General features: G+C 39.1%; 1 protein-coding gene across 1 annotated transcript in view; it reads right to left on the bottom strand.

Annotated features, from left to right (window-relative positions):
* Positions 1 to 23,080, bottom strand: part of LOC149459232 (butyrophilin subfamily 2 member A2-like) — a 50,432-nt gene that overhangs the window by 7,398 nt on the left and 19,954 nt on the right. The window contains exons 8-12 of the mRNA XM_089681441.1: positions 20,395 to 20,415; positions 18,177 to 18,197; positions 13,115 to 13,135; positions 9,513 to 9,533; positions 9,401 to 9,427 (exon numbers count right to left, since the gene is read on the bottom strand). Coding sequence (XP_089537567.1) covers positions 9,401 to 9,427; positions 9,513 to 9,533; positions 13,115 to 13,135; positions 18,177 to 18,197; positions 20,395 to 20,415 — 111 coding nt within the window. The remainder of the gene's footprint in view (positions 1 to 9,400; positions 9,428 to 9,512; positions 9,534 to 13,114; positions 13,136 to 18,176; positions 18,198 to 20,394; positions 20,416 to 23,080) is intronic.

Raw genomic sequence — 23,080 nt, 5'->3', positions numbered from 1 at the left:
GCGTAGAACAGTGAAATCAAAAAAAGAAATTATGTGACACAAAAAAATGAATTAATTAAAATTAATATTCCAAACAAATAATTATAGTCCAATTGTTTTGTTCTCCTGTGACCCCTCCTTAAGAGAACGACCACCGTGTGCATCTGTCACAGAATTCCAGTGCAAACATCCTCCACCATATATCTGCTCACCTCCAGCATTGTGACCTCACATTATACAATGTTTTGGTCTGACTGCACTTCTTGTCCCAAATGTATGGACTCTGAAGATTAAATTGCTGAATAACAGCTCCAAAAGATGCTCCCTCCAGCATCTGATTATGCGCTGGCATCGCCGAGTATCTCTGACAAGGGATAGACCTGTATGTAAACAATACAGATCTCTCCCCTGTCAGCTTCTGCACACTGTGTTGTATGGCTCTGCATAGCAGAGCCATGCAAAGCGGTGTGCTTACAGTGAAAAGCACACACAGGGCACTCAGTTATCCCTTTGATTGGCCCACATGTTAACCCCTTCCTGCCCAGTGTCATTAGTACAGTGTCAGTGCTTTTTATTAGCACTGATCCCTGTATTGGTGTCACTATGGATCTCAGGGACACCAAGTCAGTTCCCCTCTAGTGTCAAAATGCCCGCTGCAGTCCCGCTATAAGTTGCTGATCGCCACCATTACTAGTAAAGAAAAAAAATTCCAGTATACATACCACCATTTGTAAATGCTTTCACGTAATTTTCACGTAAACCAAATAATTTATATGTATTGGGATCTTTTTTAGCAAAGACATGTCGTAGAGTACATTTTAGCTTAAATTATGACGAAATTAGATTTTTAAAATTTTTTTACTTGACATATTTAATAGCAAAAAGTCAAAAAGATTTCTCAAAATTTTCTTGTTTATAGCGCAAAAAACTAAAAAATGCACAGGTGATCAAATACCACTGAAAGAACGATCAAGTTGTGGAAAAAAAAAAGGATGTAAATTTAATTTGGGTGCAGTGTTGCATGACCACGCAATTGTCAGGTAAAGTAACGCAGTGCCGTATCGTAAAAAATGGCCTGGTCAGGAAGGGGGGTAAGTCCTCTGGAGGGCAAATGGTTAACTTGGTAGGTTCAGCTGTTACTTTCTATCCCACAAGACTGGTTAACCACCTGTTGTTGATTCAATTATCTACAAGCCCAGCACAGCTGGACCATCTCCTCTTCTATATAAGTTGGCTCATTCCCTCAGGCTTAGCCTGAGTCTCAGCTAGAGTGTTTCTAGCTCCAGGTCCCCAAGTAGTTTCCTGGAAGTGGAGTTGCCTAGTGCCTTAATGTACCCCCAGGGTTTACTGAGAAGATTCCAAGTGATTCCTACTGTTCTATGTTCTTAGAGACTCCTAATCTACTTAGTGGTCTTGTAGCTGGGTTCTCCTTGTTGGGTATCTTTGCACCCGTGTCCTTTTGAGCAGCCCATTGTTCTTGTACTTTGTTTATCCCTGCCAGCTCTCAGCCCTGTGATCCCCTATGCATTCCAGTCTTCTATTTGTTAGCTTCCTATGTGTCTGAAGCCTCTATCAGTGTCTCCCAGTAGGTTTCTTGTCTGTTTCCTACTTTGTGTCCCTGTGTACCAATACTTGCTAGAGATTCATGTTTTCTCCTAGTTGTCCTGTGTCTTTGTGCACCTGCTTCCAGTGTGTGTGTTTCCATGCACACCTACCAGCTTTGGATGTACTCCCTACAGCTCAGTGATCCATGTGCCTCAGTGCTGCAAACGTTCCCAGTAGTCCCTTGCTCAGGCGAGTCCTAGAACAGCAGCCTGGGGAGCATCTGCAGCTCAATCAATCTCCGTCTAGGGAGCTCTGGAGAAGACCAGGCTGTTCCTTAACCACTTGCCTACAGGGCACTTTTACTCCCTTCCTGCCCAGGCCAACTTTCAGCTTTCAGTGCTGTCGCACTTTGAAAATTGTGCGGTTATGCAACACTGTACCCAAACAAAACTTATGGTTTTTAGACAGAGCTTTCTTTTGGTGGTATTTAATCACCACTGGGTTTTCTATTTTCTGCTAAACTAAACTGAATTTTGTAAAAAAGAAAAAAGTTTTCTTAGTTTCTGTTATAAAAATAAGTAATTTTTCTCCACTGATGTGTGCTGAGGCTGCACTGATGGGCAGCATTGATGAGGAGGCATTGGTAGGTGGCACTAATTGGCATTGACAGGCATCACTAGTGGGCACTGAAAGGTAGCACTCATATATGGTACTGTTAGGTGGCTCTGACTGGCACTGATAGTTGGCACTGAAAGGCAGCTCTGATGGGCACTGATGTCACATTGATGTGCATTGGGTGCTGGTATATGGCATTGATGGGCACTGATGGGGCTACACTGATCATCAGGGCACTGATGAGTGTAGATGTCCCCTCTGAGGAATGCCGCTTACTGGCTCTCCTCTCCTCAAGCAGTGACACCGCGAGAAGAGGACTGCCGATAACCAGCATTACCTTGTTTACATTTGATCAGCTGTGATTGGACACAGCTGATCACATGACAGAGCTAATGTCATCAGTCCTTTATCAGTGATTCGCTGTGTCCCGGGGGCGCGCACGCGCAGTAAAAGTGGGAGGACGTCATGACATCCTCCCATAATGAGAGAACCACGCCCTTCTGTCATTTCCTTATAGGGCGGGAGGTGGTTAAACTCTGCACTTTGACCCTTCCAAGCCTCTGTTTCCTGTCTGTACCTGTACCAGACCTCAGCCTCCCTGCTCCTCCTTTGCTGTATGTGCGGCCATGTTGGTTTCCCCAGACACTACAAATAGGTGTCCTTCCCATAACAAACTTCTCATGTACCCCAACTGTGTTCTGTGCACCTGCATTCCCTGGGACATCTGGACACTGCAGCATTCCTCATATGTATTGTTACCTCTGTGTTCTTGTACGCTTAGCATCTATCTACTCCTAAGATTCTCCTGTATTCTCTCCTGAGCCCTGCACATTAGGGCAGCAAGACTTGGTTCACACTAGATCCATTTTGCAGGCCGCAGCACATTCATTTGAATAGGCTGCTGTACCTCGCAAACTACAGGGAAAGGTCCCTGCACCTTTTCAGAAATCGCAGCCCACACTGGGAACCGCACCATATTGTGGTTCCCAGCGCAGGAGCAATTTGCAGTGCGGGCAGCATGCCATTAAGATTAATGGCATATGTTTTATGTGCGGGTGGTTGCAGCTGCGGGATATTCCTCGGTTCCACCTGCACTAGTGTGACCAAGGCTTAGGGTTTGTGTATTCTGTGGCCTGCCTGTAAGACCAGCACACCACTGCTGCACACTGGATGTTTTTACAGCGGCTGTTCTTAGCGTTTCATATTTTTTCCTACAGCCAGTAAACTCCCCAGCATATTATCCTATGTGTCCATACACACAGACTGTAATCAACATTTTTTGGCTGGAAAAAACCCCAGAACTAGTGGGTTTCTATAGGAGTTTAATTGGCTGTAAAAATGCTGTAATGCTGAGAAATGCGGCAAACCAGAGTTTTTTTTACTTTTTTGAGTTAAAGAAACGCTAAACACAAAAGGATGCAAAAAACCGCTGAAAAACTCATGTTTTTTAGCCTGACTTTACACAGCTAACGTTACCAGCGTTATTAAAACACCCCGTGTGCATGGAGCCTTATGCAGGCCATAGACGGGGAAAAAAGCGGCCATTTTTTTTTCTTTTTTTTTAGAAAAACGAAAAATCAGTCGTTCAATCAGCCGACGTTGCCACCATTGGTAAAAAAAAAAAGTTGGCTGATTTTCGTCCCGTCTATGGCTGGCAAATATAATAGTGAAGTGTCCCTGCAGAGAGCTCCACTATTATATTTGACATTTAAAAGTATAGCAAAGTTGCAACGTTGTATCTATTTGTATCCATTTCGGATACAGATATTTCTATTCAGATACAAATGGATACAATGTTGCAACTTTGCTATACTTTTAAATGTCAAATATAATAGTGGAGCTCTCTGCAGGGACACTTCACTATTCTATTTGACATTTAAAAGTACAGATGTTCTTTTTCTTTTGTCTTCATCTTCTTCTGTTTCTTCTTTCCTCTTCTTCTTGCAGGTCACGGCTCATGCGTATTTTTTTAATCGGTAAAAAGATCGGCCGATTTGCCCATCGTTGCTGTGAAAATCGGCTGATCTGCAAACTTCGCCGATTTTTTTCCAACTTCACCGATTAAAAAAATGTGTCAGAATCTCGAAAAACTGCCGATAAATTCACCCACTAACGATCTGAAAAACGGCCGATTATTCTTTCAGATTAATGTTCAGCCGGTTTTCTCCCCGTCTATGGCCTGCATTAGTCCTGCCATTCCTGTGAGTTCTAAAAGCAAAAAATACTGCACTCTGAGTCTATAAATAAAGCAGCCAACACAAAAGTCTGATACCAGACGGCATAGAAAATTTAAAGCAAACAAGTGCAGCATTAATAATATGTACTAAACACAATAAATCAATGCATATATAAACAATTAGCATAAAACATATTACTTCTGTGCAAAGTTGCAAACAATATTAACATTGAAATTATCCCAACATGCAAGTGTCCATGCTACATACCAAGAGAATCGAGAGCACATCACTAACATTTAGTCCTCATGCACACTGGACATTTTGATAACACTGGCAACGTTAGCTGTGTAAAGTCACGTTACATTTAGTTTTTCAGCTTTTTTTAGCGTTTAGTGGCGTTTTGCCATGTTTAGTAGTGCTTTCCTGCGTTCACGGTTTTAGCTTTTTTTTTCCCCAAAAAAAAGTCCAAAAATGCAGTTTTTTTGTGTTTTAGAGCATTTTTCAGCGTTAGAGCGTTTTTACAGAAAAAAAAAATCTCCTCTAGAAACCCACTAGTTCTGGGGGTTTTTTTCCAGCCAAAAAATGTCCTAGCCAAAAAACATTGATTACAGTCTGTGTGCATGGACACATAAGATAACATGCTGGGGAGTTTACTGGCTGTAGAAAAAACTGCCAAAAGCCAAAAACAGCCACTGTAAAAATGTCCAGTGGGCAGGAGGACTTATAGTTGATCCAGGGTATATCTGATTGCCTCTCGGGGGATCAGGAAGGAATTTTTTTTTCCCTGCAGGAGCAAATTGGATCATGCTTTGCTGGGTTTTTTTGCCTTCCTCTGGATCAACTGTGGGTGCAGGATTATAACTTTTTTTTCATGGTTGAACTGGATGGAGTTTTGTCTTTCTTCAGCCAGACTAACTATGTAACTATACACATTACAATCTGTGCTCAATCTTCATATACACATCAAAAGTCCATCATAAAGCATCCATTGTGAAAACAGTACTGTGCAGCTCACAATCCAACAATGGTACTCCGCCTCCAGGAAAACTAAAGTGCATTCAGTGTAGGCAAAACAACGGTACATACCAACTGCTTACTAGAAAAATTTGGCACTCTTTAAGTTGCCAGAAGGGCCCCTTTCAAATGAGGCGGACCCGTCAGTGGGGGATTTCTCTGCTGATCCCTGCTGAACAAATGGATAACAGGTTTGTGTCCACTCCACTACTGCACATCGGGCACAGACACAGCCCGCTGTACCCTATGGGCAATTGGATGGAAACGTACTGCCTGTCCATTTCCATCCAACTGCCATCCCATCCGATCTGACAGAAGGAAGGGGAATAGATCCCCATCTGTCTTTTTTTTTGGTGGATCAGATTGGACACATGTCCGTTTACATGTGTCGCTCCATAGAGGAGAATAGAGGTTCTGATCAGGTATGCCTGAAAAACGGGCAGGCAGACCCGCTCGGAATGTCCATCTGAAAGGGGCCATACACTTATGAAAAATCCTCCTGAAAAACAGAGGCATGGGGCTCCAAACATCCTCGAGACCCCACAAATGTGCCAGAACTTACGATAAGTGAAATAATGATCTGTTCCTGGGCAGTCACAGATGAATTTCTATCTGGTCCAGTGTGACCCACTGCACAGGACCTTTGGTTAGCCTTTTTAGAAGCAGTGTATAAATTTTGTCTTTTTTTGTCAGTGTAGAAATATGCCTAGTACAACATTGTCGTCTCCTTTCCAATGTTGTCATATTTCAAAACTGATTCTGAAAGGCTACACCATCCTTGGGCACAAAGCTGGGGTGGAATCTTCCCCTGCCTTTGTGTTACCCAGCCATCTACAGCACAGTGCAGGATAGAACCGTTAAACTGCTCGGCTCTCCCTGTCTAACATGTATGACAGTCGTCTGCACTTTATCAGGATAGGAGCTCTGTGTGCTTCCTATATACTGTGCAAAGCGCAATGAACGGCTGTCAAAGTGACAGCAGAGCTCCAATGATTACACAAGGAAAGTTGCCCTTTCTCTGTGCATTCTGCTGGACTTCGTGTAACAGCCTAGTCCTACTTTGTATTCATTTATACATCAAAGCTACAGTAGCCTTCATAAAGGCTGTTGTATTAAACCAAGAAGCAAATATATTATATTGCAGAATACCAATTCTTATATGTGATGGCTGCATTAGTTTTCTATCTTTCATTTATTTACTTTGTTTTCATCTGGTGATCCAGCCAGTAAGTCTGTTAATTTTCAACAGAACACGCTCTCTTCCAAATGTATCAGACAAACACAAAGCCCACAGGCTGAATCCGGCCTGCCAGGCCATTTCATGTGGTCCTTGCACCTCTCCCACAGCTGCGGCACCCCCCCTTGTCTCCGCCCCCATCTTGTCTCAGCAGTTGGCAGCAGAGAGGATAGATCTCCTCTGCCAGGTCCTGCACTTCTCTATGCAGCTGTGGAGAGGCCCCTCTCTGCCCCCCCCCCCCACAGCTTTTTGGAGACTGCTTAGACAGGGCACCGTGGCAGAACCATGCACTGTTTGAGCGGTCTCCAAATAAAGTTTCATATAGATGATACCAGCGGTGTGCGACCCTCCTTTTCAGACTTGCATCATCTGCTACAGGAGTGTGGGTGGGCTCTGTGCCGCTCTCCAGCTCCCCTTCACAGCTTAAGTCTTAAGTTATTACTAAAACCAGTAATAATCAAATGCAGGGGCAATTATTTAATATGACAAAGAGTAAATACATTTATATCGTCTTACAAATACAAACAGCCCTTTGAGGGCAACCATAATGCTGATTCGGCCCACAATGAAATTGAGTTTGACACCCCTGATTTAGAGTGCTGAGACAAACCAATTACCACTGACAAGTGCGCTTACAATGATCAGCTTTATCTATTCATGTAAAACCTTTATCCCAAAATGAAAAAAACTGTTGCTTACTTTTAGGCACACTCTGAAAACTCATCTCTTCAGGGAAGCCTACCCCGACCCCAGCTAACTACTGGAACCCCCTACTCCCCCTGCCACTCCATCCCCCACAGCTAATTACCTCTTGTATCACTATCTCCTCCCTCCTAGATTGTAAGCTCCAAGGAGCAGGGCCCTCTAATCCCTCTTGTATTGAACTGTATTGTTGCTCTCCCTCCATAATGTAAAGTGCTGAGCAAACTGTCAGCGCTATATAAGTCCTGTATAATAATAATAATAACTATTGCTGTAACTGCTTTTGTATCTGCAGTGTGAGCTAGAGCTTGGCTAGTATATCTAAATCTGCTAGTACATATAACACTCCCCTCCTCCAAAATTAACTGTCCTGCTGTCCAAAGGTGTCTCTGTGCTCCTTCATCCAGACTGCGGGCACAAAATACAGGAGGTGAAGGCCAGCTCACCAAATGAATTAAAAGGGGAAAAATACCTAAAAAAGAAAATTAATCACTTGCCCTCTAGAGGATTTACCCCCCTTGCTGACCAGGCCATTTTTTTGCATTATGGCGCTGCGTTACTTTAACTAAAAATTGCGCGGTCATACAACGCTGCACCCAAATTAAATTGACGTCCTTTTTTTCCTATGAATAGAGATTTCTTTCGGGGGTATTTGATTGCCTGTGTGTTTGTTATTTTTTGCATTATAGAAAACAAAAAAAACCTGTTTGAGGAAAAAAAAACAGTATTTTAGACTTTTTGCTATACAATATGTCCAGTGAAAAAATAAAAAAAAAAATCAAATTTCGTCATAAATGTAGGGTAAAATGTATTCTGCGACATGTCTTTGCTAAAACAAATCCCAATACATGTAAATTAATTGGTTTAATTGAAAGTTCTAGCATCTACAAATGGTGGTATATATACATCACACACACACACACACACACACACACACTCTCTCTCTCTCTCTCTCTCTCTCCCTCCCTCCCTCCCTCTCTCTCTCTCTCCCCCCCCCCCCTCCCTCTCTCTCCCTCTCTCCCTCTCTCCTCGGGCAGTGCCCGAGTTTCCAAATGGTCAGTCTGCCCCTGCACACAGTATGTGTGTGTGTGTGTATATATATATATAATTTTTTTTATACTAGTAATGGTGGCGATCAGCGACTTATAATGGGACTGCGGCGGGTATTCAGACACTGGGGAGAACTGACTTGGTGTCAATGATGTCCACAGTGACACCAATACAGTGATCAGTGCTAACAAAAAGCACTGACACTGTACTAATGGGCCTGGGCAGGAAGGGGTTAACATGTGGGGTGATCAAAGGGTTAACTGTGTGCTGTTTTAATATAAGCTGTGTGTGTGCTTTCAGCTGTATGGCTCTGCTTCAGTGGTTACTAGGATGTCCACTTCTGGATGTTTCCAAATCAAGGCAAAGCATGCAATGCGTGTTTGGGTGCCATTATTCTTAATAGCACCCCCAAACGCGATGCGACTCTGCCAGGATTGACGCATGACAGATTTGTGTGGAAATCACAGCAAAATGCACATTTAAAATTCATGCTATGCGTGTTGCCCAAAAAGGAGTAGTAGCTTCTTTTGGGTGACAAATGTGCATAGGGCAGACCACTGGAGTGAATAGCCTGCCCCATGCGTGACACACGTTTCCAATGTGTAAATTGCACTTTAAAAACCTCTAGCGGGAATGCTGGTCCCCACTATATGAAGTCTGAACAGGGCCTGATCATTTAGAGGTGCAAGCTACATTCGTATCAGCTCTGGTGGGGGCATATTTTGGTGTTCATGCCTTGGGTGCCAGAGGACCTTGTCCCAGCATTGTTGTTGGGGGTCTCTTTAAAAAACATTGACAAAATGAATGTTATAATTTTGGCAGATACTGAATGTTAAAATTGTAATGTTGTAGTAAAATGAGAAATTGTGAAAAATCTACTGAAAAAAAATGGTACCTAGTTGCTGTTTTCTCTGCAGCTTTTCTCTATTTTATAATATTAGGCAACTCCAGATCGAGGCTTTAGTTAAAATGGGCAAAAACATTTCTCTACTCATAAACAGGCTCTTTAGATTTGTCTATCATAAAAGCAAAAAGAAAATCAAGTTACAATGAATTCTATAAGTTTTTTTTGCGTACTCACTTTTGTAGTTGTACCGTTTTCTCCACTCTGAAATATACACATAAAAAGAAAAATGCTTATAAACCTAATCAAAGTTGATATAAAAAATGTTAAAAAAGGTTGCTCTACTCACCAATCTCTGCAGAGAGGTCCTCTGTTGAAATACAGAGATGAGAAATAATAAGTTTCTGTACTTCATGACGTTTAAAATGAAATCACCACAAGTGCCATAATCATTCTTATGGCAATATTTATGGAATTTAATACATTACTGAATTTTTTAATGCCAATTAGAAAATTGTTAATATACAGTATACGTGCACTATACCTTTTTATTCTTTTTTAAAGAATTACAGACAGATTTATTCTCTCCAAACCGTGTGACTACTCATTCCCCCACTATGTTTATCTTCCAGATTATAGCAAGTCCATTTTTCATTTAAGTATGGGACTGTACAAATCCACAAACAACCATTCTGATTCCACTCCACCATATCCATCTGATAAATCATGATAGTGAAGAAAAACCACAAAGCTGAAGTGTAGAAAATTATGGCCTGCGGCCCCATTTTATTGGGGGTTTTAAAACAAATATTATGACCTTTAACCTCTGTTGTACCATACCTTTTTAAATTGACCACACAGACTAATACCACCATTAAAACTTTAACCAAACTTCCTACAATGGATGCTGTACCACTTATGTTGGAAATTCAATAAAAATGTAATATGTGAAATAAAAAGAAAAAAACCTTCACCCAAACCACCTGCTCAGTCTTTCAGGACTCGAGCTCCAAGATCATTTGTACACACAAAAAATAATTATTCTTAAATTAATTGAAGACTATGTTGCAAAAATGAATACAACCCAACCCCAATGAAAGTCTTAGGAGCAAAGCTAAATTTTAGACAACACAATTCTATTCAACAAGAATTCAACTACAGGTGAGTCTAATTATTCATTAAACAGGTGTCCAGAAGACAGTGGATTATAAAAGGGTGTTACTTAACAAAGAAAACCCCTTCCCATTTCATGCTGTCAGCAATGGCACCACAAGGAAGAGAAATGTCACAAGGCCTGAGAAAGATAATCATTTCTGTACACAAGAAAGGTGAAGGCTACAAGAAGATCAGCAAAGCTTTACTTAGTCAGATTACTGTAGCAAAAGTGATACAAAAATTTAACAAATATGGAACTGCAACCATTTCACAGAGACATCCAGGCCGTCCATTTACTTTAACACCTCGACAGGAACATCTTCTGATGAGAAGGGTTGAAGAAAATTACCATGCCAGTTCACTGCAGTTAGCTAAAGTAGAAAGCCAAACTGAGGTGATTGTTTCCTGTGACACAATATGGCGTACACTGCAGAGGAATGGCATGCATGGGTGTCATCCACGAAGAAATCCTCTCCTAAAACCCACGCACAAAAAAGCTTGCCTAGAATTTGTTAGGGCCCCTGCTGAAAAAGAAGACTACTGGGACTCTGTACTCTGGAGTGATGAGACCAAGATAAATGTTTTTGGAACTGATGGCTTCAAATCTGCATGGCGTCGCAAAAGGTGAGGAGATCGAAGAAAATGCATGGTGCCTAAAGTGAAACATGGTGGTGTCAGTGTCCTTCTGTGGGACTGCATGAGTGCTGCTGGTGTTGGGCAGCTGCATTTCATTGATGGTATTATGAATTCACAGATGTGCTGCTACATATTGAAAGAAAATATGCTACCATCACTCCTTGTCCTTGGTTGTCCTACACTTTTCAACATGACAATGATCCAAAACACACATTTAAGGCCATTGTTGCATTTCTGAAGAAGAACAGGGGGAAAGTGATTCAGTGGCCATATGTCTCCTGATCTGCACCCAATCAAACACCTATGGAGAATTCTGAAGAGACAAGTTAAGCATCACTCTCCATTGATGATCCAAGGAGGTCATTCTTGAAGAATGGAATATGTCGCCAACTTGTTCATTCCATGCCTAAAAGACTTGGTGTTGTCCTTACAAATGATGGAGATCATACAAAATACTAGATGTAGTAGTTTTTGTTGTGGGGTGTATTAATTTTTGCATCAACTAATTTGAGTAAAACTGAAAATTTTGTAATTTAAATTATATTATTAACCTTACTTTCATGTAATGAGCTAAGCAAATGTTCTATAAAACAGTTTTGTCAAAATTTTGGAAATAGTTTTTGCTTTCATGTTTTCATGAGATATTCATAAAATCTTATGTCTCAACAGGGGTGTACTCATTTATGCTGAGCACTGTAAATCCATCATTTGTACTACCACTGCTAAATTATAGATCCCCCAATGTTGCTGTAAGCTAAACAGTGCAGAGGATACTCTAATTATCATTGATAATGACACTTCCTAGGATCATTAGCTATTGGTTTCCATACAGCAACTAGGCATTTTGGTGCATGAACTGGTAAATGTGGGGCAAATGCAGTAGTTTGCGCGGTCTGCTAGCAAGTTATTTGCCTTGTACCCAAATCTGTGCAATCTATAGACCAAAAGACATGACAAAACTTAAAAATTTAACTTGTTTGTACTTTGATCAGTGTTATGATTCTTGTGCAAAGCATTGCAAAATGATTTACAAATTAAATAATGCTTTTTTTTTTAATTTTGCTAATTTCTAATAGGAAACAAAGAAAGTGAAATTCAAAATTTTGAAGAAAAAGATATCTTCTACTTTCTGTTATAAAAATATCCATTAAACTCAAAGTTAGTCATAAATTTAGGCCAAAATGTATTCTGGTACATGTCATTGGTAAAAAAAAAAAATCCCAATACATGTATATTAATTGATTTGTGCGAAAGTTATAGCGTCTACAAACTATGGTATACTGTATATACTGGAATTTACACAGCTTTTACTTCCTGACTGCTTATCACATTTCTTGAGGTGCTAAAATGCCAAGGCAGCACAAATTACCCCTTTTTGGAAAGTAGACATCCCAAGGAATTTGCTAAAAGAGGCATGTTGAGTCCATGGAAGATTTAATTTTTTTGCCACAAGTTTTTGGAAAATTACATTTTTTTTTGCACAAATTTGTCAAATAATATATTGCTTAGGTATGCCATGGCTATATGTGGAATAACACCCCAAAACACATTCTGTTACTTCTCCAGAGTATGGGGATACCACATGTGAGAGACTTTTTAGCAGCTTAGTCTCATACAGGCGCCCAAAATCTAATGACCACCTTCAGACTTTCAAAGGGCATATTTCCTCACTACCTATCACTGTTTCGGAGGCTCCAAAATGCCAGGATAGTACAAACACCCCCCAAATGAATGAGGCCACATACAACAGTAATAGAGAGCCAGTCCTGGCTGTCACTTTGATAGCCAGGCTTTGCCAGCAAGAATGGTGGGGTAAGCAGTAGTAGCAGATGAGGGAAAGGCTGTATAACATGTTCTCTGCGCAGTTTTTCATGGAGTACATTACACGCACAATGTACACTAGTGGTGATTAAACACTTGTACACGTTTGGTTTCCATGGACCAAAAAGGCACTTCTATATGCATTGAAAATTAATGAAAAGAGCTACATGGAAGCAGGTCAGAATATATAAGGGTAGAGGGACAGGGTTTTGGCAGTGGTGCAATAGGAAGAAATTCTGTTCCTACCCCGCTGGTGTTCACTAAACGGGGGCACTTTTTATTTATATGTAACTGGAGTAAAAGTTACATTTAAATTTCAGACAGTACAATACATCTTACCTATATTTTTCAAAAGAGAATCTGTAAAAAAACACATGCAAACATGAAAGAATTATTTCAGATCATTTAGTAGTGGCTAACCAATAGCAAATCAAATCTTAATGTAATGGTATTACAGTGCTTTAAGAATATATATAATTATTTTATATATTTAATTAGGATATTTAGTATTTTATTAAATATTACATATAAGACATTTTTTTTTGTTGCAGCCAGCAGGTGGCGAGCTCCAAACAACAGTAGTTTTCTTATACTCTTTTGGCAGGAATGATCAACTTACACACACGCCAATATGACTCTTAAGAAATTACAGACTTTCCCTTCTTTCTTGTAGAGGGGACTTCTGGGATTTACAGTAGGCCTGGTACACACTATAAGTTTTTTTTTTTCGTTTTGCCCAGCGTTCTACAGAAGCTGGACAGGCTGCTGTACACACAAGCCGAATGTTGGCCGGGGTCTATTGAATATTTGGCCCGTGTGTACTAGGCTTTAGACAAATCCGCAACTCCAACCCCCCGCACTGAAGGATAAAATGCTTATTTAGTCTAGAGGTGCAAGAGTAAGGTGTAATACGTAACCTATTCCAGGCTCCCTCAATGCAACTGTTCAAGCCCTGTCACCTCAGTTGCATGCTTGCCCCCTCTATGTACAATGCACAGTTATTAGCCCTGCATTGTACATGGTGATAACGAGGGACCACTCACAGCTGGCCCATCAACCAGGGCTTTGGGTAGAAGACAACGGAGGTGGAGCCTGTTGCATCAAGGGATAGTGTAAGTAATACACCTTATCCCTGCACCCTTTAGACTACACGGACATTTAATCTTTACAGTGTGCGGGCCCCATTTCAAGGGTAGATTCTGCCTAATGCCTAAAGTTCAGCTTTAAAAAAAAAAAAGTGTTATAGGTATAGGCAGGGGTCTCCAAACTTTATGAACAAAGGGCCAGTTTACTGTCTTTCAGAGTTTAGGGGCGCTGGACTGTGGCCAGTGGGAGAAGAAAATGTTCTGGTGTTAGTGGCAGTAAACAATGCCCCATCATTGGTATTAATGGGAGATATAGTGCCCCATCACTGGTATCAATGGGAGATATAGTGCCCCATCACTGGTATCAATGGGAGGAATAGTGTCACATTGTTGGCATCAGTGGGAGGAATAATGCCCTTTATTTGGTGTCAGTGGAAGGAATATTGCCCCACTGTGATGGTGGGGGGAATAATGCCCCAAGGGCCAGATAAAAGCAAGCAAAGGGCCGCATCTGGTGTCATGTGTGTTTCAGCATAGCCACTTTACTTGAAGAGTACAAAGTGACACTTCATTTATGTCAGCGTTAAGCAGTGTTTTGGACATGGTCACTTACCGACCACCTGCTGTGATCTACCAGTGAGCCTAATTAATGTGAGTATACGTGCACGTGGAAGTAAGACACTGACACTGTTTGCAGTTTGCCAACTTCCCAACTTCTACTTTACTAAAGAACTAACAGTAACATTTATAGGTCTCAAGCATATACAATGATTGGGTGAAAAGTCCCCTAAGTTTCCTGTGTTGTTCCATCCGTGTTGATATCCTCCAATCATTGTCCCCAAAACGACTCATTCCCTTTTATGGGGGGTTGTTTACTTTGAAAGGTGCTTTTTCTTCTAATGAGTCACCTCGGGTGAGACTCCGGATGAAGGCGCCATCTTAATTATCATTGTTCTGTTAACCTAGATCTGATTGTTTACTTAAGAGAGTAAGGAATTTAAAGAGCAAGAGCAGAGAGAAGCCAGACTATACAATTGTCATTTTACTGATCATCTGACAAAACATGGATTGTCTATCACAATCCATTACAATCCCCCCTTAAAATGGCTATTTTATACCTAACTGTCCCTGTGTCTTTCTGATGTCCTAGCTGCCTGGTGCCCCCCCCCCCCCCGGAACTCTTTTAGGTCGCATATAGAGCCCCTAGGTGGCTAGTCCATCCCTAGAGTCTCGATGCGCACTGAGAAGGCCACAGTCAGGCACTATCTTTCCCTGTTCATAATTGCCATAACGCACTGTTTCACTTCTGTATAGTGACATGCGATCCCTTCCTGTACTCATACAGCTAATTGTCCTTTCACGTGTTTTCCTAAATCTCCTTTGCTTTTTTTTTTCGTCTATAAAGGCTATTGTTTACAGAGGTCCAGTGCACAAGTTTACACACATTTCAATGTGGCAGAGTGAGTGATTTGTTCCAATCAGATGGATCTGTCACAAGCGGATGTATACACAGTATACATGGCAACTGCAATTCCTATACATCAGTATAGCCAACTGTACACTGATGTTAAATTTTTAAAACAAAAAAAAAAAGCTGAATAAAATGCAAAACATGGTAAAAACGCGTGTAGAAAAATGCAAAACAAACTGTGAAAAGCACTGCAAAACGGACAAAAAGCAAACTGCATAGGTGTAAATGCATTGTGGAATGCTTGCAGCGTCTTACTTCAAAAACAAATCAAAAGTAAAATAGTGATACCAGCTCTGTGGACTTGCATCTACTTGCTGGATTGTTTACTGCCTGCTATGCTTACTTAAATTTAAATTTGCTAGCACATTTCTTGCATATTTATTGGAGACTGTGCACAGATACTGTATACACATGCATTGAGGGCTCATACGTCATTTGATTTACTTGTCCACAAATGATCGATGCATTGAAATACTGTACATACAAAATTAAGATCATTGATCCCAACATCGACTGGGCAATTCAATGTACATCTGACCTCAAAAAGAAGAGGCTAAAGTGGAACCAAACTTAAAAAGTGAAGATTTGCTTGTTATAGGGAACATCTAGAGATGATAATTGTGCCTAAGCAGTATGCACCTTATGTCTGAAATTCTTCTTGAAAAAGAGTGGTGCACTTCATAGTATGTAAGTGTGCCTAGGCTCTCCTATGCATACAACCTCATAGCTGTATACTGTATCTGCAGCGTGAAATTTAAGACACTGCCGGCTGCTAGTCTCAGGAGATTGTGCTGCTCACCATTGTCCTTACTGGAGGTTCCAACATGAGGAAGCAAAGTCATGCCTCTACCAAGATGGCCACCTCCACACAGAGACAAATTGTAGATCAAGGCATGGTAAGTTAATAATGGGGAAAAGATCGGACAATACTGGTGACTAGGTGAATAGTTCAATTCCTCTTTAATCTGGGATCAGAATACTCAGCAAGTATATGATCAGTGGTGTCTGTAGCCTGACTTGCCAGGCTGGTTTTGTGTATTCAAATCTGGTTACATTTTATGAGTTGGCTCATGTCTCATTATGCTCTTGGCTCTTCCTTAGGTATCTGTTACTTCTGTTTTCTTGTTACTTAATTGGTTCCGCACCACCCTATAGCAGACATACTGCTACAGGGTGGCACGGGTGTGCAAAATCACGAATATATACCTACCCACGCCTCCATTTGCAGACTCGGCTGTCAATCACTGGGTCCTGGCCGGTGATTCCCCTCTTGCACCCAACGATCTCCAAAGATTTCCGACAGGGGAGAAACCTGTATGTAAACAATACAGCGCTCTCCCCTGTCAGCTCCTGCACACTGCTTTGTATGGCTCTGCATAGCAGAGCCATACAAAGCAGTGAGCTTACAAGGTAAAGCACACACAGCACACAGTAAAATAGCACACAGTTAACCCTTTTATCGTCCCAGATGTTAACCCCTTCCTGCCCAGTGTCATTAGTACAGTGTCAGTTCTTTTTATTAGCACTGATCACTGTATTAGTGTCACTGGGGATGTCCGTGACACTAAGTCAGCTCCCACCCAGTGTCGGAATGCCCGTCACAGTCCTGCTATAAGTCGCTGATCGCCGCCATTAAAAATTCCAGTATATATGATGCCATTTGAAAACGCTATAAATTTCACGTAAACCAATTAATTTACACGAACTGGGATTATTTTAAGAAAAAACATGAATGAGAATACATTTTAGCCTAAATTTATGACGAAATTAGATTTTTTAAAAATTTTTTACTGGATATGTCTAATAGCAAAAAGTCAAAAATATTATTTTTTCTCAAAATTGTCAGTATTTTTCTTTATAGTGCAAAAATAGAACCCACACAGGCAATCAAATACCACCAAAAGAAAGCTCTATTCATGGGTTGTAAATTTAATTTGGGTGCAGCGTTGCATGACCGTGCAATTGTCAGTTAAAATAACTCAGCACCGTATTGCAAAAAATGGCCTGGTCAGGAAGGGGGGTAAGTCCTCTGGAGGGCAAGTGGCTAACTTTCTCTTTAGACTGTGTACACTTTAAGTTCCCAAGTAGGTTTTCAATTTCACTGTGCCTTACTGGATAAATGAAATGACCGTTAGGGTAAAAATTGCTATCTTAGTAAATAAGCCAAAATTTTATAACCAACCCCATTAGAGACATAAAATCAGTTATAAAAGAGATAAAAAAAAAAGTATTGATACAAAGTATGTAAAGCTGATTTCAGGGCAGTCCCGAAATAATTAAATTATAATTTTTCTTCTACCCCAATTTGATACCTGATGTCTTATTTGTTTTTTCTATGGGATGATAAAACACAGATAATTACCTAATTTAACCCAGATAGGTATTCATCTGTGTTTTATTATCCCTTAGAAGAGGACTGGACTTCCATGACAACTGGGAGTCCGGTCCTCTTCTCTCATGTGCTGAAATGTAGGCTGTCTCTCCTACATCATCATATACATTCAAGCAAGAGGGGAAGTCACAAGACCAGACAACTACTGACGAGAGCAGCTTCAGGGGACAGGCAGGGTGACCTCAGGACCCTGGAGGAAGGTAGATAATATGTGGTATCTAATCCCTAGAGAATATCAGCACTAGATCCTGATAAAGGGGAGAATAAAGAGGGAATTTTAGTGACCTGGTTTTTAATTTGAATTGCCCAGAGTTGGGCTATAAGTTATGTAACATATATAGAATGTAGACTACCAAACACGTGTGCTACCTTTTCATCCATTATGAATTTACATTTGTTCCATATAAAAACTGAATATTACAACAATAAATTAAATTTGGGTAATAAGCTCACCTTTTTCTTCAAGTAATTTTTCTAAAAAATAAAATATACTGTAAATGATCAGAACAAACTTTAAATGCATAGGTGCTAATAACATGTATTCTGCAGCATAATTTTAAAGAGCAAATCCATCCATAACAAATAGTTTAACTATTTCTTGTACCAGGATCTCCTGTGTTGAGTTTCAGTACCTGCTGACTCAAAATGTGCATTGAAATGGAAATTTTCCAACCTCTATTCACATGTTGTAAATATCCTTTTTCATTATTGTTGAGTTTCTGATACCTAAAGAACAACTCTGCTATTTAAACTGCTAGTTCCCATCTGATTGGCAGTTACCAAGAAAGCTTCACTGCCAACCTGATCCACTTTGGCCAAAAGACGGCTATCTGAATCAGGGATATTGTCGCTATCTGTAATTTCCTGAGCTCTAGAACTACTCTCATGCATTGTTTTCAGAAACTTGAAGCCGTTTATGGAGGAGCTCAGCTATGGGGAAAGATTAGAGGAACTGAATTTATTCTCTCTTTAGAAGAGATTAAGGGGGGATATGATCAACATGTATAATACATAAGGGGGGATATGATCTCCATGTATAATACATAAGGGGGGATATGATCAACATGTATAAATACATCAGTGGCTCATATAGTGAACTCGGTGTAGAGTTATTCACCCTGAGGTCATCACAGAGGACAAGGGGGCACTCTTTACCTCTGGAGGAAAAGAGATTTAATCTCCAAACACGGAAAGGTTTCTTCACAGTGAGAGCTGTGAAAATGTGGAATAGACTCCCTCAAGAGTTGGTTCTGGCCAGCTCAGTGGATTGCTTTAAAAAAAGTCCTGGATTCTTTCTTGGATACACAGAATATAACTGGATACTAACATGTCTAGGTAAAGTTGGTTCAGGGAATATCCAATTGGATTTTTCCCTTGAAGGAGCAAATTAGTTCATGCTTTGCTGTTTTTTTTCCTTCCTCTGGATCAACTGTGGGTATAGGATTATTTGTTTTTTTGGTTGAACTGGATGGACATTTGTCTTTTTTCAGCCAGACTAACTATGTAACTATGTCTACAATGATTAGAAATTAACATGATGGTGATGCTTTTCATAAAAAAAAAAATGTTTGAAGGAAGAAAAAAAAATTGTTTCAACTAAGGCATTCATTTTTCATGTTACAAATCTTGATATCAGGACACATTTTTAAAAATAATTTTATATATTATCACAACACTAATCCATGAAATATAAACCTGCTCTATAATGAATAATTTATTGTTTACCTAAAAAACGCATCTGAATATATTTATATGGCATAAATCTTCTTTTTTACCACTTTCTATATCTATGTACTGTACACATTTATATCATTAAATATGTAGAGAACACCTGTTTTGTATATATAAAATAGGTTTAATATATTGTAAGTATATGACATAAACCACATATTTTCATGGCAATGTACACAAATTTTACCAGCATATGATGATTCTAAAATTTTCACTAATGGTTCACTTTATTTTGTATTTAGAAGATTGTGTTACATCTAGTCTGAAGAAGTCACAAAACATATTCTGGTGTTTTATCAAGCAAACCAAAAAAGTATTCTCCTAAATGGACCCAAGACTTCAAGAATCTTTAAGCTGACAATGCTAACCTAAGATGTAATGCTTCTGCAACAACAGCCACCTGGTATTTTTTTTTCTGTATTTTGAACTTCATGGGCTCATGTGCATAAACAATAGGTACATAGTACACCTGGTTTCTTATTCAAGTGTATGTTACCCCAACAATTTATATTGATATGTGTTTGTTGTACTTAAAAAGTATTCAGTTTTCCTTGCATTGCTTCCTTTGTGTGAAATACCCAGTGATTATGCCAGTACTTCTGCTTTATTATTTCAAACTGACCACACCAGGCATAGTAGCACAACCGTCTCAGCATGGTCAGTTTTCTTCTTTGCATTCTACTTGGGAGCACAGCCTGCATGTACTCCATAGGTCAGATTTCTGTTGGCAAGGCATTTTTAGATGGCTACAGTTCAAGCAAGAGGATGGACAGCCATGCAAATTAAAAAGAGAGGTCATCCATTGCAGCTGCCATGTATCTCCTATGACAGGTTACATTAATGCTTTCTTTCATGCCTGGGTATCAGGGAACACTAAACAAATCATACATAAAACGATAAGCTCAAATTTGATATAAAAGTAGAATAGGAATGAGCTTACCTTTTTCTTGTGATACATCTCCTGTTGCAATAAAGAAGAAATTAATATTAGGTTTCATACATAGGATGAAGAAATCTCTTATCTACAGATTTGTAAAGCACATATAATATTTTTAAAGCTCAGGCTGTATACATGAGAGCACTCTGCAATGCCAGCTTCATATGATGGAAGGTATTCACAATCACAGACATGTATACTAATTGACACCAAGTTCCTTCATTCTTATAAGTCAGGGGTCTCCAAATATTCTAAGCAAAGGGCCAGTTTACTGTCCCTCAGGCTTTAAGGGGACCGACTATGGGAGTAGAAAATGCCCTGGCATCAGTGCCCCATCATTGATTTTAATGGAAGGATTATTGCCCCATTGTTTATCAATGAGAAGAAAAGTGTTTCATTGATGGTGTCAATAGGGGGAATGGTGATCTGTCATTGGTGTCAGTTGGTGGAATAGTACCCCAAGGGCCAGATAAAGGCAAGCAAAGGGCCACATCCGGCCCCTGGGCCGCAGTTTGGAGACCACTGTTATAAGTCAATATCATCACTACTTACCATATTATTATTATTATTATTATTGTACTTGCAAATAGGCATTTTTTTTTAGCTTTTCTCTTGACAAAGTTAAGCTGAAGGAAGGCTGTATGAAAAGATACTGAAAGCTCAGTGATGTCTGATGTGTTTGTAGAATTGCAGCTATTGTACACACTGGATATTGTTATATTGTTGTTATATATTGTACACCCCGGATATTGTTATATTGTTGTTATATATTGTACACACGGGATATTGTTATATTGTTGTTATATATTGTACACACGGGATATTGTTATATTGTTGTTATATATTGTACACACGGGATATTGTTATATTGTTGTTATATATTGTACACACGGGATATTGTTATATTGTTGTTATATATTGTACACACTGAATATTGTTGTTATATATTGTACACGCTAGATATTATTATATTATTGTTATATATTGTACACGCTGAATATTGTTATATATTGTACACACTGAATATTGTTATATTATTGTTATACTGTATATTGTACAAGCTGATTATATATTGTACATGCTGGATATTGTTATATTATTGTTATATATTGTACACACTGGATATTGTTATATTGTTGTTATATATTGTACACACTGGATATTGTTATATTGTTGTTATATATTGTACAAGCTGAATATTATATATTGTACATGCTGGATATTGTTATATTATTGTTATATATTGTACATGCTGGATATTGTTATATTATTGTTATACTGTATATTGTACACGCTGAATAATATAATTATATATTGTACATGCTGGATATTGTTTTATATTATTATATATTGTACACACTGGATATTGCTATATTATTGTTATATATTGTACACGCTGAATATTGTTATATTGTTGTATATTGTACACGCTGAATATTGTTATATTGTTGTATATTGTACACGCTGGATATTGTTATATATTGTACACACTGAATATTGTTATATGGTTGTATATTGTACACGCTGGATATTGTTATATTGTTGTATATTGTACACGCTGGATATTGTTATATTGTTGTATATTGTACACGCTGAATATTGTTATATATTGTACACACTGGATATTGTTATATTGTTGTATATTGTACACGCTGGATATTGTTATATTGTTGTATATTGTACACGCTGGATATTGTTATATTTTGTACACGCTGAATATTGTTATATATTGTACACACTGGATATTGTTATATTGTATATTGTACACGCTGAATATTGTTATATTGTTGTATATTGTACACGCTGGATATTGTTATATTTTGTACACGCTGGATATTGTTATATTTTGTACACACTGGATATTGTTATATTGTATATTGTACACGCTGAATATTGTTATATATTGTACTCACTGGATATTGTTATACTGTGGTTATATATTGTACACACTGGATATTGTTATATATTGTACACACTGAATATTGTTATATTGTGGTTATATATTGTACACACTGAATATTGTTATATATTGTACACACTGAATATTGTTATATATTGTACACACTGAATATTGTTATATATTGTACACGCCGAATATTATTACAGTTAAGGCAGGGCTTATTAAGGTGGTAATAAAGCCATCTTATTAACTTGTACCTACAAGTACCTAAGTTTATGATGTCTTATCTGTAGTAACTGTGAATATCTTCTAAACACAAGCCTAGTACACACTATGAAAAAATTGGAAAAAAAGTTTTCGAAGCAATCATCTGATAATCTGATCATTGGCACACAGCTTTCGAGAGCTGATCACGACAGTTCATGCAAAATTATCCAAAGGGACAAGTACAAAAATGTTTCTTGTACGATAACAGAACAAATGATTTTCATTTAACCAATACAGTATTAGTTTGAAAAAAAAAATGGAATGACCAAGACCTCACATGCTCAAAAATGAAAGAATACATTACATCATCGCAGGAAGTTGTCTTACGAGCGTTTTCTAAGTCTAGTAACCTATTTGTTTTCAGTATAGCATGCAAAAAAGAAAAATTAGATGGTCATTCGTTAGATAATCTCATGTTTGCTAGTCATTAAGCCATTTAGAAGATATTCACAGCTACTGCATGCGTGGGAGTGATGTCAATGCAGCCCAGCCTTTCAAATGGATGAAGACCACAAACTTGGA

Source organism: Staurois parvus, unplaced genomic scaffold (assembly GCF_062004578.1).
Source record: "Staurois parvus isolate SC_StPar_1 unplaced genomic scaffold, SC_StPar_1.0 ptg000267l, whole genome shotgun sequence".
NCBI classification, from domain to species: Eukaryota; Metazoa; Chordata; class Amphibia; order Anura; family Ranidae; genus Staurois; species Staurois parvus.
The sequence above is the reverse complement of the archived record's forward strand: the minus strand, read 5'-3'. Positions and strand labels throughout refer to the sequence as shown.